General features: G+C 43.7%; 1 protein-coding gene across 3 annotated transcripts in view; it reads left to right on the forward strand.

The window, feature by feature from the left end:
- Positions 1–27392, forward strand: part of Cfap61 (cilia and flagella associated protein 61) — a 270585-nt gene that overhangs the window by 69472 nt on the left and 173721 nt on the right. For all 3 annotated transcript variants that reach the window (XM_075962374.1, XM_075962373.1, XM_075962375.1), the window contains exons 10-13: positions 6064–6138; positions 10420–10604; positions 12124–12163; positions 15151–15290. In XM_075962374.1, the coding sequence (XP_075818489.1) occupies positions 6064–6138; positions 10420–10604; positions 12124–12163; positions 15151–15290 (440 nt within the window). The remainder of the gene's footprint in view (positions 1–6063; positions 6139–10419; positions 10605–12123; positions 12164–15150; positions 15291–27392) is intronic.

A 27392-nucleotide genomic window follows, 5' to 3' on the forward strand; every position in this document is an offset into this window, starting at 1 on the left:
AAAGTCCAGTTCCTGTGGAAGACTCAAGACAGTCTTACCTGTGAGCCCCTACAAGATTACATACTCATAACGTATGCCAGCATGGGGTACTATTCCCATTATGAAAGAGAGAAATAGGGGCATAGCAAGGGAAGACCAAAGCAAAACCCAGACCCAGCAGGACAAGCAGCAAATACTGTTGTATGTGCCCAGCATCTTGGGCTCTGGGTGGCATCATCTGAACTCCAGCAGCCCGGGTGCTTCTCTTACAGCCCTGCTGCCTGTAACCACAGGATAGTCCTTCTAGGCCAGCCACAGTCTGTGCTTGCAACTTAGGCTGAGTGTGCCACAGCCCTCGTGTCTCCAGATCCTGATGCCTCCTTGCCATCCAAGCATCCTCATCTCAGCTCCATACAGTGATCTCTCAGGGACATCCTCAGGGAATCTGACCCTGCCACACAGTGCCTGGCCTCTGTGACTTTTTGGAGCCTAGTGCAAGTCTCCATGATCCTGTAACTCTCGTATTTTGTCTGTTTGTAAAGCCAGCATCATGTGAACAGTACTGCCTAGTTCTGTTCCCAACTCAAGACACCGCCAGTTCTCCACCCTCCACCTTTCCTCCCGCACGTTCCCACACTAGAGGAAGCTAAGGCAGGTGCAGTTGCTCACTGGAAGCTAATTAGGCAATTCAAAGTTGCTAAAGAAACACACAGGCTCCACACACTCAAATGCACCAGCATGCTCCTTCCTGCCCTGATTGGGCCTTGGTACGCCGCAAAGATACCTGTCGCTGTTTCCTGGAGAGCTACCCAGCTTCACTCAACTTGTGTGGGTTCAGGATGAGCTTTCCTTCACTCTTTTACAGCCAGTGTGTCTATAACAGAGCAAGTGGGGTGCTGCTGCCTGGACCTAAACCAAGGGATGAATCCACTCCCAGGGAGTCCTGAACCAGTCATGTGATGAGATAGATGGGGATTAATGGGCGGGCCCAGGAATCCAGCCACTGCTGGATTTGAGCAGTGTCTAAAAATGTCTGTATTTGAAGGGCTGTCAGTGCATGCCCTTTTGTCCTCAGGAGCAAGGCCACTCAGGTCCCCTCCTTAGAAGACCTCAACAAGTGTGTCAGGCAGGTGGTGAAATGAATGGGTTCACCCTTAGGTTTCTGTGAATTTCCTGGCACCTTGTCAGCACTCACTAGTGGCTGGACTATATAGTCCCATCAACTTCTGCTTGACGGATTCCTTCAAGATTGGGAGTAGGTGAAGAACTATTGCTTCCTAAGCCCAAGTGCCTCCTTTCCCCCTCCTATATAGCCTCACATAGAAAAGAAAAAGTACCTCTTGTCAATCAGTCAACACACACACACACAGAGTAATCTTGGGGATCAGAAGGAAGGAGGACCTGAGGCTTAGCACTAGGTCCCCCTGGACTCTCTTCCCCAATTTTAATGTTGTGGAAATTTTCATTCTCTTTGGAAGAATGCTCGCTGGTTGCCCCAAGCCACAAAAGGCTCAGTGTGTAATAATTGGGTGTCATGTTTCAAGCACAGTTTTATCCACATAGATCTAGTGATCACAATGGTCAGGTACCCCGCTAAGTGCTGAGGGAACCCCCATACTCGAGCATAGTCCCAGTCTGCAGGAGGCTGTATGTGATGGAAAGAGAAGAGGCTCTTAGTGAAAGGCATGGAGAATAGGATGGGAGACAGCAAGAAGTCGAGGCCAAAAAGAGAGTGGACCCTTTCAAAAAAGAGCGGAGGGCCCGGGTAATGGAGAGAAACGAGACTCATGAGAAGCATTTAGACCCTTAGACATTGTGTCTAAAATGGAACACTTTGTGTGCTGCTGCAGGAGACATCACATTTACTCTCCAACAACAACCAAAAAAAAAAGATCTGAAATACACAAAACAAGCCTTCTCAAGATAGTGCTCTCTCTACGATAGCAAAGGATCCTAACGTCATTGAGATGGGAAACAAGGTGACTCAGTCTGTGATTGTCTACCTCACAGCATGTGAAAATCAGGCAAATATCCACAAAGACAGATAGATCAGTGCGTCCGTGGAGTCTAGAGTTTGAAGGATAGAGCAGCGGAGAGGAGAGAGTTGTGCAGAGACTGAGCTCTGTCATCTGTATGCAAAGGATGCTGTTTGGTCTTCAGCTGAGCATTGGTCAGAGCATGCTGCGTGTGCTGAGGTCAGACATGGGCAGTGCACTTCCCAGGGGATTAGGGCCAATAGTACTCACAGGTTTACAGGCTGGAAATGGTGTCTGTGCCCAGCAAACTAGAAAACAGTGTACTTGACAAGGCCCAGGGAAAGGACACATGTGTGTCTTGGCTCCATAATGAGAATATTCTAACTCTCTAGAGGAAGAACCATTCCAGGTCTCTCTCATGATTCAAGAATCAAAAGGGTCCAACTTTCCAGGTAACTTTCCAAGTCCGAGAATATTGGTAAGAATACAGATGTATTCACAGTGTTTAGAATCCAGTTAAAACCATGTACTCAAACCCTAGGATCATATATAGCACCTCAAACAGAGCTAAATCCATTAATCAACCTCAAACTAAAGTGGATGGTAGAAATAGCAAACAAAGCAAGGATTTTATTAATATGTTCTTTGAGAGTTTCATACATACTCAGGGTATGTTGATCACGTTCACATACCCCAGTTAGTTTCAGGTCCACCTCCCTCCCCATCATCTCCCAACTCCATGCTCTCTAAAAAAATGAGTTCTACTACATTCTATTTGCTCTCAAAGTTAAAGAGAGACACAGGAGATACTAAAATGATCCACCACAGATTCTAGAGCTAAAACCACACTGTATGTGCATCACAGAAACTGAGAAGTGCATCAGAAGGATTGACAACAGATTAGGTATCGTGGGAGAAAAGATTGGTGAACTTGAGGCATAGAAAAGTGAAACATTTTACAAAAGGTTTTATTTCACACTCTCTGTGTTACAATGAGAATGGGGAGTCTAAAAATATAACTTCAGGGAGTCAGTTCTCTCCTTCTACCATGTGGGTCCTGGGTATTGAATTTAGGTTGTTAGCCTTGGTGACAAGCACCTTTACCTGCTGAGTCATCTCTCCTGTAGTGAAAAGGGTTTTTTTTTTTTTGTTCTTTTTTAAAATATTAATGAACTCTGACAGAGTGACCTAATATATGTTAAACCGTAGTCTACAGAGAAGAAAAAAGAGATTGGGACAAAAAAAAAACAACCAAAAACCCTGAAGAAACAATGACAAGATTGTTGACTAGATGTGTCTGGTGGTCTTCCCTCTGAAGACAGAAAGGCCAAAACAGGACAAGTAAAGTTATAAAGAAGTTTTCACTTATTGAAGGATAGGGTCCAAGTGTGATGTAGGTTTCCGCTCTGTATGCTGTGATTACCACTGGTTAATAAAGAAGCGGCTTTGGGTCTATTGCAGCGCAGAATAAGGCTAGGTGGGAATTCCAAGCAGATAGAGGAGGAAAGGGTAGGTGGAGTCAGAGAGATAGCATGTAGCTGCCCCAGAGGAGAAGATGCCCATGCGCTGGTACCGGTAAACCACGAGTCTCGTGGTAAAATATAAAATAATAGAAATGGGTTAATTTTAGATGTAAGAGTGTTAATAAGAAGCCTAAGCTAATGGGCCAAGCAGTGTTGTAATTAATACAGTTTCTGTATGATTATTTGGGGTCTGGGCAGCCAGGAAATGAATGAGCAGCCTCTGTCTACACAAGTGGTCAGCCATGGCAGTGCATGGATGTAATCCAAGCACTTAGGAGTGGAGTCAGAAGTTCAAAACAAGCTTGAGATGTATAGAGAGTTTTAGGCTAGCCTGGGCTGCTTGAGATACTGTCTCAAACAAACAAACAAAAAGAAATTTAACAGACCAAGACAATATTTTTAAAAAGGATTATTCTTAGGTGTCTGTTTGGAAATACAAGACTCTCTAAACATGAAAACCATAATTGTATTTTATTATATTAGCAAATAAAAAACACAATTTCTTCATAAATCCAGAAAAGGAATTAGAAAATTTAACATCCATTCCCCATAAGTACTTTTAGAAAATTAGGTATAATAAGGCATTTAATTTGATAAAGTACATTTGAAAAAAGTTAGCTTGTTACTTAATGGTTATGGATGGATTCTCTCTCTCTCTCTCTCTCTCTCTCTCTCTCTGACTTTGTTCTCTTACCACTTCAATTAAATGTGGTACTGATGGGCTAAGCCAGTGTACAAAAATATGAAAAAGAGAAAAGAATTGGTATTTTAAGGAAAATGAAAACTGCATTTTGTTCTGATCCTTTATGCAGGAAATGCACAAAGTAGCTACAGCACTAGTACATATTTAAGCAAATTTCAAAACTGTTCACACCTTGATGCATAAATGTCACTTTGTCTTGCATGAGTTGCATTTCTTGCTGTTGCGACCCATACTGACAGGAACAGCTAATGAGAGGAATGAATTGTCTCAGCTCATGATCTCAGAGGGCTCGGTCCACAGTCACCGGGCTCCGTGTTTCTGAGCCTGTGAAGAGGCAGAGCATTAATGCCACAGGGATAGGTGACAGAGGTGTCTTGTGGTAGACAGGGAGCAGTGAAAAGTCAAAGGTCCACTCTACTGGTGTTCTCATTTTATAGTGTTTGGACACCCAACCCATGGGATCATGCCACCCACATTTTCAGGGTTCTTTCTCTTATTTTCTCTCAAAATGCCTTCACAGACGTACAGGACCCATCTCCAGCCTCCTAGCTGACACTGAAAATGAGCTCTCACAGATGTTATTTAAATATCTTCCTATAACAGCAGCACACAAACAGAAATAGAAACGCATACCATTTAGAATAGTAAAATTCCAGGAAATAGTTTAAGACCTATGCACTGACAGCTGCTAAACCTTTCTGAAAAGAGAAATAAAGCTGTGAGATATCCTGTATGCATAGATATGAAAACTTGATGTTTGTCAAGATGTCAGTTTCCCAAATTCCTCTGTAGATCCAGCAAGACCCTAGTTAAAATTTAGCAGGAATAAATACTTTAGAAATTAAAACAGCAAATTCATATGGAAAGACAAAGGACCCGTAGCAGTCAGGATCATTTATAACAAAGTTGTAGAATTGAAACTAAGTGGATTCAAGATATATTTTAAAATTCTTGTATTTAGGTATCATGGTACTGGCATCAAGGTCAGCATAAGTTAAACAAAACATCCTGATAGAAATGAATATGGAATTGGAGTGAACATTTCCCAGAAGAAAATGTCTAAATGAAATGACATTCAACTTCCTCAGTCATTAGGGAAATGCACATTAAAACGATAAGCAGGCACAACCATGCATTATTAGGATGATCAAAAATTTAAAAATTCAGCATTCTAAATGTTGATGAAGATATGCAGGAATTTTGGTTCATTCACACACGGGCGATACTTAGCAACAAGAGGGAATAAATTGCCCGGATGCTTGAGAATGTGAATGATTTAATTTTTAATGTCAAAAGAAATAGAAGTCAACCCCTCTCCCAGTAAAAGCATACCCTCGATTCCAAGAATCTGGTGACGAAGAAGAGATCAGTGTTTGCCTGGACCAGAACTGAAAGCAGTGGGATCTGTGGGCACAGAGAAATGCAAACACTTATGGGAGTGAGGTATATGTTCATCGTTTAAACTAGGGTAATCTTTTTATAGGTATATACACAAGTCAAAACTTCTCAAAAAGCATATTTTAAATGAATGCAGTTTATTGTGTGTTAATTATACTTTAATAAAACAGATTTTTAAAAAAGCTTGGTGAAGCTCTCAAGTTACACAGAATAATGGTGTCACAACTAACATCTAGAGAGAATTAGGAGGTGCTTGCACGGTCCTAAACACCAATCAGTCTGCCATCTACCTCCTCCCTCTCTCCTTTTAAAAAAGTCTTGGAGGTGGATGCGGGATGAGGGAACTGAGGCTCCATCACTTTTTCGTGTCTCCTAGCCATTAGCAGAGGCCCCGAGGTCTGAACACTGGCGATTCGCTGCAGAATTTGGGTTCCGACCATTCATGGCTTGGTTGATTCTTATGTCTTTTCATGGTCTTTTGCAGGAGAAAGATGAAGAATCTTCTTTGTCTGGGGATTTACCGTCAGGGGACATCAGTAGACACTCTGATGAAATGCAGGTAAGGTTTGTGTGTGCACAGGGCCTCTGCCTTCCCTCCTTTCCCTTCAGCCTTCGTGTGCCCTTTCCTCTTCTAGCACTCCGCTGCCTCTCCCCAAGGCATAACCAAGGTTGTCCTCGGGATTAGCTTTGGGTAACTGTGACCCGCTGTAATTAATCCCTAATCCCACACTCCCCTGCACAGCTCAGACTGCAAGTTATACTTTGTGTTTCAATTATTTCTAACAATTTTAGTAAACATCTTTTTCTTCTTCTGTGCCCAAAGAGAAGCTTTGGAGAGCTAAAATGCTTATTAGAGCAACCCCCCCCCCCGTGCTGTTCATTTCCCATATACACACAAGTACATACCATGTGATATATGCAGATTCATATATGCACACACACGCCCAGGTTCATCCACTGTAAGTGTGTGCACTTATGTACTGCTTAGGTTCCTGTAAAGGTTCCCTCTTGTTGCAGGTTCAAGTCAAGCTTCATTCGGTTAACCAAGGTTTGCTTGGTAGCATCTTCTTTGGCTATCCCTAGGGCATCTTCCTTTGTTACTTTTCTCCATCTGACGTACACCTGAGCACTGTTTCTTTGTCAGATGGGGGTCCACTCGTGCCTTCTTGTGTCTTCTGTTTCTTGTTCACAAACTGGGGAGTTGCGAGATCCCAGTGCCCTGTGATCCTCCTCAGGATTTGGACCTAAGGAGCAGAGGAAGGCATTATCGTTTCTTGAGCAGGAGATTAACATGATCTGCCCTTTCTGTCCCAGCGACAAGACCAAGGCTAAACCTCTCCCCAATTCCAGAGGGCCTCTGGTGACAGTCTGCTGCACTCCGCTGTCTCTAGAAGCTTGCGCGTCTCTGAGGGAGGCCCAGGCCGTGAAAATTAGCAGATGCACGACGGGACAAACACTGAACGCTGCCCCCACACATTGGAGCTCTGTCAGAAGGCCAGACCCCTGGGGTCTAACCCCCAGAGCCTGACCAATCAAGGAATTTGCTAGGAGGGAGGGAGGCACTTTCTGATGGCCAGCCCTGAGCTGGAGATCAGGGCTCTAACTAGAGCACTTGTGATCTCTCGGTGTGTCTGGCCAGGCTGTCTGCAGGTCGGGGTGGAGACAGGGAAGAGTGGGGCTGGGCAAGCAGGATGTGCTGTCAGACAGATGGCACTGTATGGGAACAGGTCCACATTCGCAGTTGCTACTGGACCCCCGCTCTCTGTCCTCTGTTGTCTAGTGTCCCTCAGCACCCCAAGGAAGAGGGCTAAAGGTGCCTAGCTCCCACTCTTGAGGGAACAGCCAGGAGCCAGTGAGGAGAGTGACTGGGAATCAACACCCAGCCCCTGTCCCTCTGAGGCAGAGAGTGTACAGCACGGAGCCCATAGTGGAAAGCCACTCCTGGAAAAGCCTGCATCGGTGACCGTCGCATTCTTGCCTCACTTCCTCTCTCTCCTCCCAGAGCTTCGTGACAGCTGCAGAGACCCAGAGCTTGGGTTTGTCTCTGAGGACCCGCACTGAGATGCTCACTAACCCTAGGCCATTGCTAGTCCCCAGGCAAGAGAGTGACAGTTCAGTGGGAGGAGACAGTTTTCTCTCTAATATTTCTAAGAGGGAGGCCACTACTTTATAGACATGGATGGAACGGGATGGGAGGACCAGAACCCTTAGACCCCCTGAGGACCCTAGGTAAGTCGGTAAGCAAGGAAGATCGATTTCCCATGTTTATCTCCTGACCCTTCCAGAAAAAAAAAAAAACAAACCCAAAACCCACTGAGATGACCGTGAAGAAGTGAAAAGGGCACAAATCCACAAAGACAACAGGATGGAAAGGAGTTATTGGGAGATAAGCACTTAAAAAATATTTAGAATCAAGAAAATCGATGAAGGAGTTTGCACTGGCTTAGCAGAACTGAGAAAGAGGAAAGAAGTCCGGGAGGAGGCCAGGAAAAGTGTAGGGGCTCGCCCCCGGGGCTTGGGGTTCCGCTGAGGGAGGTAAGTAGCACGGCTGAGCACAGAGGTCTGTTTGGCAGCCTGGTAAGGAGTAACCTGCACCCCAAACTCCCTGCACCCTCTACATAGCTGACGAACCATACCCCAGGGGACATGACCGGTGAGCATTCCCCCGAGAAACCAAGAAGACACTGTGCAAGGTTGTCTGATGGTGAGGGACTGAGAATGGAGAGAATGCCATTCACCACTTCAGCTGGAGGAACCCCACCCACTCCTCCAAACCAGAAACGAGGTGTTTGTTGGAGTAGTCCCTTGTTGCTGTAATCAATTACCACAACTTGGTGGCTTAAAACAATTGTCCCTGTTGTCTTCGAGGCCTAGAGATCAGAATTTCCAGACAGGTCTCACGGCACTGAGTCTTTAAGGAGAGGTGGGGGGTTATTTCTGAGGCATCTGGGGAAATGCTTTTCCTTGCTCTGCCAGTGACTAGAGGGCACATATATTCCTTGCCTTTTACCCTCTTCCAGTATCTTCAGGGCCACAAGAGTACACCTCCCCACCCCATCTGAGCATACTGCCTCCCTCGACATTTTATCATATCCATTTAAGTAAACCAGGATCCTTCTCAAAATCCTCAATTTAGTGATATCTGCTAAGCCCCTGTCGCTGTAAGGTACATGTTCTCAGGTTCTGGGGATTCAGACACACTTCTTGAGGGCCATTGCTTTCTTCCCCCAGTCTCTCCTGCAGGTTGGAACTGTAGGCTGGGAGAGTTTTGTATCATTTTTTTTAAAGATTTATTTATTATGTCTACAGTGTTCTGTCTGCATGTATGCCTGCAGGCCAGAAGAGGGCACCAGATCTCATTACAGATGGTTGTGAGCCACCATGTGTTTGTTGGGATTTGAACTCAGGTCCTCTGGAAGAGCAGCCAGTGCTCTTAACCTCTGAGTCATCTCTGCAGCCTCTGTATTAGTAACTTTTCTGTTATTTTGATAAAACACTGTGACCAAAAGATTTTATTTGGGCTTAGAGTTCCAGACGGCTCAAGGTTGGTCATGGTGGGGAGGCATAGCAGGAAGAGGAAGCTGTGGCAGTAGCAGCGGGAAGCTGAGAGATCACATCTTTACCAGAGAGCATTAGATGGTGAGGATAAGCTGGAAGTAGGGCAAGGCGACGTGCTCTCAAAGCCCGCCCCCCAGGGACACATTTCCTCCAACAAGGTCACACCTCCTACACCTTCAGAAATAGCATCCTCAAGTGTGCCTTGAGTGTTCAAATGCCTGACCCTAGGGGAGGGACACTTTTCTCCAAACCATACAAACTCCAAGACATGAATAGGCAGGGGAGAGTAACAGTGAGTTTCATAGATTATTTCAAATACCCGATTGCCGAGATTGACCAACACTTCTCCAAACTTACAAAATATGAAAGAAATGTAGAAACCAAGGAAATAAAAATACAGTCCACAAATGAGAATGGGGTTAAGTTAGACGACTTTGTTCATGGTGGCAACCATACATCCTAACATGTAATAACATATCATGATCGGCATTCCGTCATCTACAGTATATCATAACAGTGTCAATACTGGTGTAACGAGAAATGTAATTTAGTTATACAGTAGGGATAGTATACAGGAAGGAATGTTGGAAATCACTTAAATATATCCATCATTTCAGTGTTTAATAAGAAAAAAATTTAAATTGATAAATTAAAGAATAGCAGCATAAGCCCGTTTTTCAGAAATAGAGGGAAGCACCCCAAGAAACAAAACGGTTAAAAGCAATACCTGATGGGAGGGTGGGGGATAAGGGACAGCTGGTTTTCTTTACCAAGTTTTACTACTAGTATTTTGACTCTCTGCTTATGTTACTTTGATTAATAAAATTCCCAGAAGGAACTCTGAATGAATCAGGTTTCACCCCCAAATCAGTGTGGATGTACCCAGTGTTAACTTCCCTGGTGGCTGAGCTCAAGTGGACCTTTCTGGGCTCCCATCTCATTCCCAGAATCACCTGAGCATTTTCAAGGTCCAGAAATTCTAGTGCCACAAAATGTTGATGAGACCCATTGCTGATGGTGTTAATGTGTACAACACAACACTACCACACGAATCTCTACCTAGAACAACAATGGAAACATCTGTTTTTCTGGCCTTTGTGTGAGAACTTGTTTGTATCACTGTGCATTTTGAATGTCACTATAAGGTCTCCAGATAGACCTTTGCAGGATGGTTTGTTTCTGAGGAGACAGTCTCACAGGCATCGTTGGAGCAGGACATGGAGAGACAGTGCAGCCACTAGCCCGTGGTTCCCCCCAGCTTGCCCCTCTCTCCTGGCTCTAGGATGTGGAACAGAAGTTAAGCGTGCTCTCCAACATGGGTGATGAGGACCTCACTTTGAGCAGTGAGAGCTCCCTGCCATCCTTCCTGTTCCCCGAGGAATCCTCCCACTTCCGCCCCATCTACCTGGGAGAATCCACTGCGTTTTGCATTCAGCTCTTTTGTATCGATGAGAAGTACGAGGCAAGGCAAGTGCTGATCTCTTCTATTTGTCTGTTGTGCTAAGCATTTCTTAGGTAACAATTTTACAGAGTATGCGGTAGTTAAACCAGACCCCATATCCTAGTCTTCTGGGGACCTTAAAACAACAGATTCTTGGACCCCATACTGTTGCTGGAGCTCCTTCCGCTCCTTCAGCCGATAGCTGCTGAGATACCACGCAGCTCTCTACACCATACAGAGATTCTAGTTTGTAAAATCTGGATAAGACCTTCAGAACGGGCCAAAAAATCTCTGGCCAGTTCTGTTTCACCTGTAGCACAGTTGAAGTTCTGAAAATGCCTACTGGGTAGCCACATACTGTTTCCATTCTAAACAGTCTGCGTTTCTCTGATTGGTAGCCGAGATTTCCCACCAAAGTTTCAAGAGGCCTGGTTGACTCAGTGCTCATTCCGGAGCTGGTGATGGTCACCGAGTCGTACTTCAGTGTGCGCTCAGTCTGTTACTTTGTGCCCCATCCTTAATCTGGGGCAGGAGACAAGCCAAAATGTAGGGCATAAAAGGGACACCCTGCAATTCAGGAAAGCTTTTGGAAGAAGGAGGCGTGATGTCTGTCAGTCATGGCTCCCACTCCCTTTCCCTTAGGAACACCTACGCGTTCTACACTTATGGCCCCCTTTCTCAGGCTGAATAGGAACTGCTGCATGATGTCTGAACTTAGCATTTCCTTCAGCAATCGCCTATTACAACTTTACCCACAAGCTGTTTTAAAGAGGAAAATATGTGCCCATTTTAATAGAGCAGAAGGTTCTCCAGTACCTCAGAGTTAACAAAAAACAGTGCTGGTCATTTCCTTTTTAGGGGGTACATTTAAACATAACCTTCCCACCTTTAGCCTCTAGAAGTATGTTTTTTTTAATATTAGATGTTCAACTTTTATGGAGATTGTGGAGGTTGAAAAGAGAAATCTTTCTATTTTAATTACAGTGTAGACCAAAGAGCCTGGAATGACCTTCTATATTTGTTTTATGTTTCTTTTCTCTGTGTTTTTAGGTAAAATTTTGCCTAGATAGTTACTTTTGATTTAGTTTGATGATACCTTATAATTTGCCTATGAAAATACAAATGTGGCTATTTAGAAAAATTTCTGCATATAAAAGTGAAAAAGATCAGACTAGCCTATCCCACAGCCACGTCTCTCCTTAACTCTTCCGAGAAGAAAGGGGAAGATCATGTCCACAGACTGGCCATCATTAGTATTGGCTTTGAATTGCAGATATTATTGGTCACTGTGAAGAGTGTCCAAAGATACCTCGTTGCTGCCATATGAAGCCTATGGTGCAGGTGTATGCAAGCGATTAGACACTGCTGTCTGGCTAACTGCTGAAAGCCGGGGGTGGGAGGGGTGGGAGATAGGAGGGGTGAGGATGGGGGTTTGGGGAGGTGGGGGTTGGGGGGATGGGGAGGGTGGGAGGGCACATAATGAACTGTCTCATGATGCTACATTTATTTGCAGTCTAGTAACATTGTTCACTTCCTTGTTTACAGGTCCCTGGATTTTATGAGTTTTGTTTTCAGTCTTTTTCCTGTGAGTATATGCTGAATTTTGAATAATATAATTGGTTTTATAGTTAAGTCATAGAAAGGCAGAATATTTATTGTACAGACATTTCAAATGCTGTGAATGTTGAGGCTTGAATTCCTCCCCTGTTCTGAAAAGATGGTCAAATGGCGTGTCATAAACCCTTAAAAATAGAAAATATTGTCATTTTTTCAGTAACGTATCTGCTGTGCGGTCGTTTCTTTTAGAGACAGTATTCCAGTGGTTTATTGGGATTAAATAATTCATGGTCATATATGAAAATGCCAGCAGTTAGGAATCTTTAGTACCTTGGATTGTTGGATTTCTTTCTGGTTTACATTGGCTCAGACTATCCTGGCATCAATACATTGTTTTGTGGCAGGTGGAAAAGAGGAAACTTGTGGTAGATTTCCAGCTTGGCTTCTCTTCGCTGGTTATTCCTGGGGCCTAACGTGGTGGCTGGCATGTAGAAGCAGCTCAGCCCATGTTGGGCACTGAGTGTGAGGTCAAAGTGCAAACATACCCCTCCATCTTAGGGACTCTGAGCCTCTCCATGGTCCCACTGTTGTCTGGGGTATCCCTAGGCAACAATTTATCATTGGAAGGAAAGGAAGCGGAGAAGGACAACAGTCAAGGGAAGCAGTAGGTCTTTGGAAGGACCTTGCTGATGTTTCGCTGTGACGGTTCTATGTACAAGTTGACTCTTCAGTGGCAGACTGCAGGCAGAGTATCTGTTGTTTTGTGTGTCCTTTCTACTTGTAACATTGAGGCCAAAAATAAGTATATTGTAATTATTATGTGATACTAGATTTTACTTTCTCATTTTTTTCCAGAACTCAAACAACCTTAGAATAGGGCAATGTATTCTTTACTGTGGTTTCTTTAAATTGATTTTTAAGGCATTTTCGAAGCTCATAAAGCTATGTGGATTAACCCAAACAAAGAATGTTCAAAGCTGGTTTCCTCAAAGATGCCTTAAAGACATTTCACTGAGCTTCATTCTTGTTTTTACATCCACATTATAGAAGTAAGACTGGATTTTAATAGGCAGAAGACCTGTTTACATTTTGACTCTATTTGACTTGGGGATATAAGGATACAGGAACAAAATACCTTCATTACTTCACCCTTAATCCCTCAAATCCAAGCTGAAGCAACTCATTATCGTCAGCACCCCCTCCCCGAGGAAGCCCACCGAGACTTGGCACCCAGTCCTCATTTTCAGCTTGAGTAGCTCAGCATTGTGATTCTAAAGTCTCTCTGAAAGAAGCTGTGTTATTTTGCTAGAAAGAAGGAAGATAAGGTCAAATAATGACTCACTCCTTGGGGCTGCAAAATGTCCCGAGGGCCTTGGATTAGCCCAAGTAATACCTTCACAGGGTTCAAGAGGAGGCGAAGTCCCAAAGGGACAAATTAGCTCTGGGAAGAGCAGGCTGCTTCTGTGGGGACCTGGGGCAGGATCAAGTGGCTTCGAGGAACACAGACAGCCTGGAGCTGTACAGTCTTAGACGCTGGAGTGAGTGTTCCAGTCGCCCGCGTGAACAAAGAGTAAAAAGGAAGAAATGAAGCCCCCGTTAATAACACATTTTGCCCAGTTCAATGTCTCAGATGCGGCATTGCAGCGTGCAATCAATGGCAGCCCTGCTAATGAGCTGTTTTATATTCTTCCTCTCACGCTAAGCCTTGAAGTGCAGTGTTTTTAGATTGCAGCATACCTCAATACAAGAACTGAATTTTCATCCGCAGTGCTTAATTCTATTTAGGTCTCACGAGATTTGCAGTTGGCTAAGAAACTTCGCATATTCGAGTTGGTGGGGCTAGATTGACATGGCTCACACACACACACAAAACTTGTCCAATAAGTGAAATTTGGTGCCAGTCTTTAAAGTTTAAATTAATGAAATTAAATTAATTAAGTGATATTAAATTAAGCTTTTAGTTTCTCAGTCACACCAGCTACAATGCAAACTCTCCTTGGTCACATGTAACCACTGGCTGCTGCCTGGGATAGCAAGGTCTAGAAAGGAACTTGCTGATCCTCTTGTGTCTTCTGGGGTTCATGCTTGCCTTTAGATTATCACCTCAAAAGGATGATGTCATGACACAGGGTGTGTGTATAACCAGAGGGCTTTAAAGGCAGAAAGCCTGGAGTATTTCACATTTCACAGAGGAGAGGCCAAGGCTTCTATGAATCTCATTTTTTAAGTTCAAGGCCCTTGTTATGATACTATGCTGTCTCGTTTACTCACTGGTAAAACTGAATTCCCAAATGCGAATGGTCTTAGTTTAAAAATCTGTACCAGGTTTCGTAGCACAGGCCTTTACTCCAGAAACCCAGAGGGCTGAAGAGAGAGAAGTGTAAATTCAAGATATGCAAGGACTAGAGAGAAAAGTTTAAGGCCAGCCTGGGCAGAGTTCTTGGTGAAATGGCTCAGCGGTAGAGCTCTTGGTAAGATGGTTCAGCGGTAGAGTTCTTGGTGAAATGGCTCAGTGGTAGAGATCTTGGTGAGTTGGCTCAGTGGTAGAGTTCTTGCCTAACGTATGCCAGGCTCTGGATACAGTCTCCAGAGCTACGAAATTAAATAAGACAGTGAGATCAAGTGCTAGGAGTTGAATGTGGTAGCACATCCCTCTAAAGCTGCAATCCCAGAACTTGGGAGGCTGAGGCAGGAGGATATGAGTGATTAGTTAGAGCCTAGGTTTGGCTGCATAATGAAGCCCGGTCTCAGATCAGCTGCAACAATAAGAATCTACTTCTGTTACAGTCATTTGTTCTGCTCTCAGTCAGCTTTGCTGATGTCTGCTCCATCTTCTCCGAGTTGCTTGGCTCCATGAGTTGTATTAATGACTCTCCAAATGGTGGAAAAGCTCAACTTGTGCTTTGTTTCATTTCTGTTTTCATTAGTGTTTTATAGCATGAATTTGCTTAGTTATATATGGCTTCTTATAGTCTCCGAATACCCTGTTGACTTTAAAAAAAATATTTTTTTTAGGGTAAGAACTTCTGCTTGATATCTGTGCCCCATCTCACCCCTGAGTTTGTCCTCATCCAGAACTTTGTAAAGGTCGTCCCGTTCAACAATTGCACCCTGGAGCATGATCTCTATGTGTTCCATCGAGCTGGATTGCTCAGGTAAGCGAACTCATATGTTGTGTGACTTCCTGGGAGATTGATAATGTCTTAGGCTGGTTTGAATGGAAAATGTCCCCCATAGGCTCAAGTAGTGGAACACTTGGTCTCTAGTAGGTGGTGTTGTTTGGAGGAGGTTATAGAACCTTTAGAAGGTAGAGGCATGAGCAACCTCCCAGGTAGTAGGCCTGAGGCAGTGACCTCCATGGGAGCAAGTATAAGGGAGTCACTGCAGAGGGAGCAGGCCCAAGCCAGAGACCTCTGTGGGACCAGGCACCAGTCAGGGACCTCTGAGGGAGCAGGTCCAAGCCAGGGACATCTGTGGGAACAGGCCTGAGTCAGCAACCTTTGCCAGAGCAGGCCTGAGTCAGCTACCTCAGTTGGAGCAGGCCTGAGGCAAGAACCTCCACAGGAGCAGGTACAAGCGAGCCACTGCTAAAGGAGCAGGTCCAAGCCAGAGACCTCTGTGGGACTCGGCCCAAGAGAGGGACCTCTGCAGGAGCAGGCCCAAGCTAGGGACATCTACAGGAACAGGCCTTAGCCAGCAACCTCTGCTGGAGCAGGCCCAAAGCAGTGACCTCAGCAGGAGCAGCCCCAAGCAAGCAGCTTCTGCTGAAAGAGGCCAGAATGACACACAGGATTGCAGAGTGGCCCTCCGGGACTGCTGAGTGACCTCCAGGAACACTGAGTGACCTCCAGGGAGACTGGACCCTTGGCCCTGACTGTACCATGAGGAGCAACCAACTGAGCCTACGATCCACTGGCACATGGAAGATTGATCACCAGAGACAAAGCCCCAACTACACCAATCAGAGGAAAAGATGGGTAGACAAGGTAAGAACACACTCAACACCTCAAAGAGCAACACAACATCAATAAAAACTAGTAGCTCCCACAACAGCATGACTTGAACAATCAAATATAAATGAAGCAAAAGAAAATGACCTAAAGAATATCTTTAGGAGAGTGTTTGAGGCCCTTAAAGAGGAAATGAAAAATTCCCTTAAAACAATGGAGGAAAAGACAAACAAAAAATCGGAAGAACTCAACAGATCCCTTAGAGAAAACCAAGAAAAGCAGTCAAACAGATGAAAGAAACTATCCAAGACTTGAAACCCGAAATAGAGACAATAAAGAAAACACAAACTGAGGGAATTATAGAAACAGAAATTATGAGAAAATGATCAGGAACCACAAATGCAAGCATAAACAGCAGAACACAAGAGATGGAAGAAAGAATCTCAAGCGCTGAAGATACAATAGAGGAAATAGACTCATCAGTCAAAGAAAACATTAAATCTAACAATAGCTTAACACAAAATATCCAGGAAATATGGGATACCTAAAAGATCAAACCTAAGAATAATAGGAATAGAAGAACAAGAAATCCAACTCAAAAGCACAGAAAATATATTCAACAAAATCATAGAAGAAAATTTTCTCAACATAAAGAAAGATGTGCATATGGAGATACAAGAAGCTTACAAAACACCAAATAGACTAGATAAAAAAAAAGTTCCCTTGCCATATAATAATCAAAACACCAAACATACAGAGTAAAGAAAGAATATTAAGAGCTGCAAAGGAAAAAGGCCAAGTAACATATAAAAGCAGGTCTCTCAGAATTACACTTGACTTTTTAATGGAAACCATGAAGCTTGAAGGTCCTGGTCAAGCATTATGCAGACAGTAAGAGACCATGGATGCCAGCCCACACTACTATATCCAGCAAAACTTTCAATCACCATTGAAACAAGGTAGTCCATGACAGAAGCAGATTTCACCAATACCTAGCAACAAACCCAGCCCTACACAAAATACTAGAAGGAAAACTCCAACCCAAGGAAATTAGCTACCTCAAAAAACAAACAAATATGACTTCTTAAATTTTGCATGCAAATGGACGGAAATAGAAAACACTAATCCTGAGTGAGGTAAGCCAGACCCAAAAAGAGGAACATGGGATGTATTCACTCATAATTGGTTTCTAGCCATAAACAAAGGACATTGAGCCTATAATTCGTGATCCTAGAGAAGCTAAATAAGAAGATGAACCCAAAGAAAAACATATAGTCATCCTCTTGGATATTAACCTTCATCAGGCGATGAAAGGAGACAGAGACAGAGTCCCACATTGGAGCTCTGGACTGAAATCCCAAGATCCAAATCAGGAGCAGAAGGAGAGAGAGCACGAGCAAGGAACTCAGGACTGCGAGGGGTGCATCCACACACTGAGACAATGGGGATGTTCTATCGGGAACTCACCAAGGCCAGCTGGACTGGGTCTGAAAAAACATGTGACAAAACCGGACTCGCTGAACATAGCGGGCAATGAGGACTACTGAGAAGTCAAGAACAATGGCACAGGGTTTTGATCCTACTGCACATACTGGCTTTGTGGGAGCCTAGGCTGTTTGGATTCTCACCTTACTAGACCTGGAGGGAGGTGGGAGGTCCTTGGACTTCCCACAGGGCAGGGAACCCTGACTGTTCTTAGGGCTGATGAGGGAGAGGGAGTTGACTGGGGGAGAGGGAGGGAAATGGGAGGCAGTGGCGGGGAGGAGGCAGAAATCTTTAATAAATAAATAAATAAATTTAAAAAAATCTAATAAAAAATGAGAAAAAAGGAAAAAACAAACAAACAAAAACAAACTACAGACAATTGATGATAACACAGCAGCAAACACCAAAGAAGGAAAAACACACAAAATAACATCACCAACAAAATTAACGGGAGATAGCAATCACTGGTCATTAATATCCCTTAATATAAATGGACTCAACTCATCTATAAGAAGACATAGGCTAGCAGATTGGAAAGGAAAACATAATCCATCCTTCTGCTGTGTACAAGAAAAAACATCAGCCTCAAAGACAGACATCTGCTCAGAGTGAAGGGTTGGAAAAATTTTTTTCAATCAAATGGACCTAAGAAGCAAGCGTGTGTAGCTATCCTAATATCCAACAAAATAAACTTCAAACTAAAATCAATCAAAAGAGACAAAGAAGGACATTTCATATTACTCACAGGAAAAATCCATCAAGAGGAAATCTCAATACTGAACATCTATGCTCCAAATACATGGGCACCCTCATATGTAAACACTTCTAAAGCTTAAATCACATATTAAACCCCACACACTAATAGTGGGAGACTTCAACACCCAACTCTCACCACTGGATAGGTCTGTCAGTCAGAAAGTTAACAGAGAAATAATGGACTTAACAGACTTTTATAGAATATTTCATCCTAACATAAAAGAATAGACCTTCTTCTCAGCACATCATGGAACCTTTTCAAAAACTGACCACATATTAGGTAACAAAGCTAACCTCAACAGATCCAAAAGTTGGAGTAACCCCATGTATCTTATCAAATCACCATGGCTTAAAATTAGAATTCAACAGCAACACTAATTCCAGAAAGCCCACAAACACATGGAAATTAAACAATGCTCACCACTTGATCAATGGATCAAGAAAGAAATAAAGGAAGAAATTAAAGACTTCCTAAAATTCAATGAAACTCTATTCCTAGAGTTCCTGCCCAACCTCTAGCCAGCTCTTCCAAAATACTCTCTTCTCCTGGCTATTCTTCACTGTTGATATAACCTTGGGAAGGAGCTCATCTTCTAAGTACCAGCTTTGTTAGCCCAGCACATTTCCATAGTTGAGTCTTATGAGCTTCTTTCTTCCCTCATGAGGAATAACAATACTCCACGTATTCCCCCAGGATCTTACATTCTTTATTTTCCTTTATTTGAAAATGCTCCTTGAGTCTTGGAAAGGGTGATGGAAATGTCTTACTGTTCTCTTCCTTTATGGCTGAGCAGTGAATCACTATGCTTTAGTAACAGCCACCTGTTCTCAGCTGTTCTGAGTCATGGCTGTAACTCTCACCCACTGAGAAAGAATTCTGTCCTCATGAGAATAACAGTAGTCTATGGGTGTAAGTAGAAATGACAGGCACATCACATCCACTTAACAAAATAGCAGTTGATTTCCTATGGGGGCCTATGATCTCTACAGCCATGGGTTTTTACCCTGGCTTCCAGTATGAGACATTAGTTAACTCCTGTAAAGTGGACATAAAGCCCAATCAGAAAGCAGTTATTTGTGGTTGAGCCACGGTTGCGCCAACAGACATTTCTTGTCTGGTATGTTGATAGTATAACACGCAGGGGATAGCACTGAATAGGAATGTTCATGACAGTTCTTTCCCCATCAGCCTGAATCATGCTCATACCAGTCAGGGTTTTCTAGAGGAACATAACTGATGGAAAAAGATTTATTAGTGTGGCTTACAGAATGCAGTTTAGCTAGTCCAACAATGGCTGTCTACCAACAGAAAGTTCAAGAATCCAGTAGTTGTTCAGTTTACAAGGTTGGATCTCTCTACTGGTCTTTAGTATATACCAGAATCCCAGAGAAGTAGAGTAGTATCTAGTGATGGAATGGACTTACCAGTGACAGTGAGGGCAAAGAATCAGAGAGAGAGAGAGAGAGAGAGAGAGAGAGAGAGAGAGAGAGAGAGAGAGAGAGAGAGAGAGAGAGAGAGAGCGCACTTTCTTCTTTCATATCCTTTATATAGACTGAGAGAGAGAGAGAGAGAGAGAGAGAGAGAGAGAGACAGCGCACTTCCTTCTTTCATATCCTTTATATAGACTGCCTGCAGATGGATCTTTCCACCTCAGAAAATTGGGATAAAAAGTGGATCTTTCCACTTCAAAGAATAATTAAGAAAAAAAAATCCCTCACATGTATACCCAGATGCTTGAGTTTTAGTTAATTCCAGATGTGGTCAAATTGAAATCCAAGAATAGCCATCACAATCCACCCCTTGCCAACTCCACACACAATCATATCTTCTTATGTCATGCTTAATTTCCAAATTAAAACAATAACTATGCCATAATATGCTTAGTATGATATAACTTATAGGCGGACTTTTCTATCCTGCCAGCCAGTTGCCAAATAGCAACACAGAGACTTGTTATTAAATATAAATTCTTGGCCAATGGTTCATGCTTGTTACTAACTAACTCTTAAATTAACCCACATTTCTTCTCTATGCTTTGCCATGTGGCTCAGTACCTTTTCTCAGTACAGCAAGTGCATCTGCTTCCTCTGCATCTCCTCATGACTCCCAAGACCCCTCCCCTTCTCTTTTGTGCTCTCTTTTTGTCTGCAAGTCCCAGCTAACCTCTACCTGTCCAGCTATTGACCAGTCAACTTCTTTATTAAACCAGTCATAGTGACATATATTCACACAGTGTAATGGAATATACCATAATAACTATCCCTTGAACAGCTACAAAGGCATTATAATTTTTAGAATAGGTGGCAATGTCCTTTGAGGGACATTATTTTGGTATCTCACAACTTAAATATTACAACCCCTGATATTCTTTCAATTCATGTTGTATTACATGACAAAGACATCAAAGAAAGAAAACACAAATATCTGTACAATCACATTTTTAACAAAATATGACAGAAACACTCATGTTACTGAATTCTCATTCTGCAACTGGTCACATGAACTTAGCTGGTATTTATAACTACTTTCTACTACCCACCCTGTACTTCTTCCATCCTCATCAGGTCTTGGCTCTTTTCCTGGAGGAGTGACCCATACCGTCATTCCTGAATGGTCCATGCCCTTTGCCATCCTGCCTGGATTAGGCTGTTGTTGTTTCCCATTGAATTTAATCACAGGACATAGCATCAAGAGATGCCCTAAAGGATCTCCTGCACTCCAGACATAATCCTTCTTACCTCCATTGTGGAGAAGCAATGCCAGTTGCCCTTAGCAATCTGGATCCATCACCCGCTTCACACTGTTTTTCCTTTCTTACTCTGTTGGCATAGAGCATCAGAAGCCCAAAATGTCTAGGGAAAAGTCTGAGCTTCCAACCCAATGGAATGTTTGTTGTGACTCCTGGCAGGAGTGCTCCCCCTGGAACCAAAACTTCTAGGCCAGGAGAATTTAAGGGAACAGGAGGCAAAAATTTTCTTGCTGGGCCACTAGGGGTGATAATGGAACTATTCCCTTCTCAATCCCTCGATTCCTGGACCCATGGACCCTGGCTATGGGAGAAACTATACCATATATTTTACACTGATTCAAAGCATATATTGCCTTCTGGAGAACCCTGCCCTAGTCTCCCAGGTGACTGTCACCTACTTAGCTCTGTAATTGTGTCTTTAAAGACCATTCTTTCTTTCTATCAGGCCAGTTGCTTCAGATGGTGGGGTACACAGTGAGACCAGTGGATTCCATGATTGTGGGCCCCTTGTTGCACGTCTCTGACTATGAAATGAGTTCCTTGGTTAGAAGCCGTACTGTGTGGAATACCATGTCAGTGTATAATGCATTCTGTAAGTTCATGGAGTGGTGTTTTTTGCAGAAGTCTTACATGCAGGAAAGGCAAATGCATAACCAGAATAAGTATGTACTCCAGTATGGACAAACCATTGTCCTTTCCATGGAGGAAGTGGTCTAATGTAGTCAGCCTGCTACTAGGTTGCTGGCTGATCACCCCAGGGAATGGTACCGTATCTGAGGCTCACTGTTGGTCACTGCTATTGGCAGATCTGTCACTCGGCAGCAGCTGTAGCCAGGTCAGCCTTGGTGCGTGAAAGTCCAGGTTGTTGAGCCCACGTATAACCCCTATCTCTGCCACCAAGGACACTTTTTCATTGTGTCCACTGGGCAATAATAGGGATGGCTGGGGAAAGAGGCTGACTGTCCACAGAGTAGGTCATCCTGTCTACTTGATCACTGTGCTCCTCCTCAGCTGGAGTCATCTTTTGCTCAGCATGTACATGGGACATAAGTATCTTCACATCCTTTGCTGATTTGGAGAGACCTATCCACATACTTCTTCCCCAGATACTTTTCTTCTTATTTTCCCATCACGTCCTTTCCAAGTCCCTGACCATCCAGCCAATCCACTGGCTCTACCCCTCAAATCAGCAAACAATTGCACATCTGGCCATTGCTCCTCCCAAAGAGAATGTATGACCAAGTGTACTGCCCGAAGGTCTGCCCAGTGTGAAGATGTCCCTTCGCCAGTGTCTTTCAGGGTTGTCACAGAAAGTGGTTGTAATGCTACAGCTGTCCTCTTCTGGGTGGTGCCTGAATATGTGCAGAACCATCAGTAAGCCAGGCTCTAGTCTTCTCTTTCTCAGTCAGCTGGTCACCGGGCACACCCCATGAAAATATAGGTGCATGCTTAGCAGCAAGGAGTAGAAACCACAGGCATTTGGGCAGCTTCTTTGTTGTGGGATTTTCTTTTACTCCAGCCACACGTTGGTATGCCAAAAATGTTGCTAGATGTTTTCTTACTCTTTTACTCTTTACTCCTTTAGGGGGCCCATCACCCAGCTCCCAAAGAAATCACAGAGTCTTAGTCTTAATTATAAATGCTTGGCTTTAGCTAGACTTGTTTCTTGTCAGCTTTTCTTAAATTATCCCAACTACCTTTTCCCTCTGGGCCTCTTCTTTCTGTTTATCTTACCTCCACTCTTACTCTGTGGCTGGCTGGGTGGCTGGGTGCCTGGCACCTGATATCCTCCTTTCCTTGCTTCTTCGCTCCTTCTTTCCCAGAGTTCTCCTTCTATCTATACTCTCTGCCTGCCAACCCTACCTATCCTTTTTCCTGCCTTGCTATTGGCCATTTAGCTCTTTATTAGACCATCAGGTGTTTTAGACAGGCAAAGAATCACAGCTTCACAAAGTTAAACAAATGCAGCATAAACAAAAGCAACACACCTTAAAATAATACTCTACCACATTCTTCATTAAACTTGATTGTGCCTTCAGGACCTGATCAAGCTTCATCACTATGTACTACTTCTATTTGATAATGGATGGCTGCTATGTACATTTTTTTTTTTGGTTTTTTGAGACAGGGTTTCTCTGTAGCTTTGGTGCCTGTCCCTGAACTAGCTCTTGTAGATCAGGCTGGCCTCGAACTCCCAGAGATCCGCCTGCCTCTGCCTCCTGAGTGCTGGGATTAAAGGCATGCGCCACCACCGCCCGGCTGCTATGTACATTCTACTTGGTGGGCCAATAAAATCCAGCTCATGATGGTTCTGTTTCCACTAAGGCCCATTAAGAGTCTAAACTGTCTCTTGAAGGGGAATAGTTGTCTTCAGATAATGATAGAGCTTTGCTCCAAAATCCCTAAGGTCTCTTCTGTGATTCACCTGTAGGGGTTTGCTTAATGCTCCAAACAGCATCCTTATGTGTCATTGACTCTTCAAGCACCATCAGGCTTGCTGAGTTATATGGTCCAAATGGTAGAGCAGCCTGCATAGCAGCTTGGACCAGTTGAAGGACCTACTCCTGTTCCAGGCACCACACAAAGCTAGCAGCTTTCCAAGTCACCTGCTATCTGCGCTTGAGTAACACACTCGAGTGAGGAATGCATTGTCTCCAGAATCCAAATAGACCCCTAAATGTGCTTCTTCCTAGTTGGTGGGAGGGGCCAGGTGCAATCATTTATCCTTCACATTAGAAGGAACATCTCTGCATGCCCCACATCGCTGGACTCCTAAGAATTTCACTGAGGTAGAACGCCCTTAAATTTTAGTTGAATTTACTTCCCATCCTCTGATATACATATAGGTTAACAATGGATATATCATGGTTGCTACCTCCTGCTCACTTGGTCCAATTAGCATAATGTCATCAATATAGTGAATCAATTTTGTGTGAAAGACAGAAGATCAAGATCCCTTCAAACTAAGTTAAGACAAAGCATTGGAGAGTTAATATACCCTGAGGTAAAACTGTAAAGATATACTGCTGGCCTTGCCTACTAAAAGCAGATTGCTTCTGGTGGTCTTTATGCACAGGTACTGAGGAAAGGGCATTTGCTAGATCAATAGTTGTGTACTATATACCAGGAGCCGTGCCAGTCTGCTTAAGAAGGACACCGTATTTGATATAGCAGCTGCAATTGGAATTACTGCTTGATTTAATTTCCAACAGTCAATTGTCATTTTTCCGCAATCCATTTGTCTTCTACACTGGCCAGATAGGAGAGTTAGAGGGAGATGTGGGGACCTGCACCACCCCTGCCTCTTTCAAGTCCTTGGTGGTGACACTAATTTCTGCAGCTCCTCCAGGGGTGTGATGCTGTTTCTGATTCACTGTTTTCCCTGGCAGAGGTGTCTCTAAAGGCTTCCATCTGACCTTTCCCTCACTCCACAGATCAAGGAACTAATGTGGGAATTCTGCCAAATTTCAAGTATATCTGTCCCAAGTATACATTCTGGGACTGGGCAAATAACCACAGGATGAGTTCAGGGACACACTGGACCTACTGTGAGTCATCTGACCTCCATAAGCTCTTTTTTTTTTTTTAACTGGAGGGCCACAATGTTTCTTGCAGTCTCCTAGAATCAACTCAGAACCAGTATCCAACAGACTCTGGGAAGTCCGATTGTTTCCTTCCCCCAGTCTACAGTTACCCTTGTAATATGCGACAGGTCCCTCTGGGAAAGGACTGGAGAAAGGCTAGCTGTAAAACGCTTAGGCATTTTATCAAGTTCTTCCTCAGGGAAAACTCGACCTTCCCTTCATTTAAGGGGTTCTATGTCTGCAAACTGTCTCAAGTCAGAAAATTGGTTCCTGGGCCAAGATGCCCCCTTTCCATGATACAATGTAGCCTTTATTTGTTTGAGAATTTTTCAGCTCATACAGATCAAACAAAAATGCCTCAGGCTTCTCATTTGTTTCATGCCCGGGAACACTGTGATGGATTATCTAGTGCCAAAGGTCCATACAAGCCATGCCACTATAACAATCACTGTGTCTGTGCCGCCCATTACAGGTCAGGGCATTGTGGATATTGCGTTGTTTATGCTGCCCATCGTGATAACCATGATCACCTTGCCCTTGGTGATTCGCTGCTGCCACCCGGCCTCTGCTACCTCGGGGCCCAGTTTAACCCATCGCATTAATTCACAACCCGAGCAGCAGCGTCGCCGACCATAAGGTCTAGCACAAGGAAAAAGGTGACAACAAAGCTCTGTAAATGTGGCAGAGCTCTTCTCGCCATTTTGCCCCTTAGAGGGTTAGTGAAGGGCGGTTTCCTGGGGCCTCATCATCTCTTGGAACTTGGTTCTGATCTGGCTGCAGGGGAGGCTGGGAAACATGGCAAGAGTCAGCTAGATATGCTTCTAGTAAGAACACGCTTTCCCCACCATTGAAAAGAAGAGGAGGAAAATGACATTACACACACACATCACAGCCAGTGTTGGTCTTACGTGTATTCAGAAGTTCTAGAATGGTGTATGATTCTACTTAGCCAGGTACCTCTGAAGAGCAGGACTGGAGGGTGATAAAGATAACTTTTTTTGCTTTTTCATTAATAAACTTTGTGTTTAGAATAGTTTTAGGTTCCCTGAAAAAGTGAGGAGACATAAAAAGCCTTCTCCCATCTCCCCTCTCTGTCCCATTATTCTCATTTGGTACCAGAAGGGTACATTTGTTACAGCGGATGAACAAACTGATACTTCGTTATCAACCCAAGTCCATAGTTTATGCTAGGGTTCCAGTTTAGCCTCTGTGATGGTCTAATGGTCAACTCAATGGAATTGGAGTCAACCTAGGAGACATAACCCTGGGCATGATTGTAAGGGCACTTTTAGAGATATTTAATCCAGGGAAGACCCATGTTGAATGAAGGACCACTGTCCCATGATCCTGAATTGAATAAAAAGGAGAAAGCTAGTGAGTGTCATATTCATCTTTCTCCATTTCCAGAGTGTGAACATCATGTGACCAACTGCATCAGGTTTCCCCTGCCCTGTCCTCTTGCCGTGAAGGACTGCATCCTCTCAGATGACAAACTGAAATAATTCCTTCCTTCCTTCCTTCTTTCCTTCCTTCTTTCCTTCCTTTTTCCCTCCCTCCCTCCTTCCCTCCCTCCCTCCCTAAGTTGCTTTTGTCAAGCATTTTGTCAGAGCAATGAGGAAAGTAACTAACATTGTGTTGTATATTTAGTGGATTTGGGGACACATGTGATGACGCCATTATAATGTCACACAGTGTAGTTTCACTGACCTAAACCTCTGTACCCTGCCTGCTGTTCCTTCCTCCCCCTTAACCCTGACACTCTCTGACCTTTTTACTCACTGCATTTTTTTTTTTACCATTTCTAGAAAAGTAGTTAGAATCCTACAATATGTCACCTTAGCAACTTGTCTTCTCTTACTTGGTCATGTGCATTTAACCTCCGTGTCACTTCATGATTTGGTGACTCACTTATTTTTAGCACTAAATAATATGCCAGCATCTAGACACTCTACAGTGTATTTTTCTGTTCACCCTCTAAGGAACACGTTTAGACCATTATGAACAAAGATGTAAAAGCATGCACATGCAGGGTTTTGTGTAGACCTACGTTTTTCAGCTTATTTGGCTGAGAAAGAATGGGACTGCTAGTTGCTATGATCACAGTATAGTTTACCTATCCTGTCAGCATTTCTCAAAGAGTGGCCGGACCATTTTGTCACAGCTCCTCTCCATCCCTGTCAAGCTTCCCTGTTCTCGGTATGGATTTGACCTTTGGAGCTGCTCTGCGGCATCACCGCATCTGTGCTCTGAATGTGCAGCTCCCTAGTGATGGATGCCAAGGAATGATTTTGTGTGAATACATTTCAAATGCTTACCCTTCACCCACATGACCTCTCTGGTGAGGTTTCTATTTAGATCTTTCCTGCCTCCTTTTACTCAGGTTGCTTATTTCGGTTTGACTTAAAGCAAATCACGGGCACCTGTTATATCTCTAATAGAAACTGTTAACTTGGTATCAAGTTAACTAAAGTTCAAAGTTTACACTAACTGGGAGACTATTTTCAGTTAGGCTGACGAGGGAGGGGGACTTGACCGGGGCAGAGGGAGGGAAATGGGAGGCGGTGGTGAGGAGGAGGCAGAAACTTTAATAAATAATTAATAAATTAATTAAAAAGTAGCCAAAAAATAAGTAAAAAAAGGCTAATTCAGGACGAGCTTCTGCCACTGATTGCTCCATAAGCAGGCGGCGTGGCTATAGGCAGGACTTCAAAGTTTGCGTTTTAAGGGCCTTT

Source organism: Microtus pennsylvanicus, chromosome 2, assembly GCF_037038515.1.
Source record: "Microtus pennsylvanicus isolate mMicPen1 chromosome 2, mMicPen1.hap1, whole genome shotgun sequence".
In the NCBI taxonomy this organism is placed as follows: Eukaryota; Metazoa; Chordata; class Mammalia; order Rodentia; family Cricetidae; genus Microtus; species Microtus pennsylvanicus.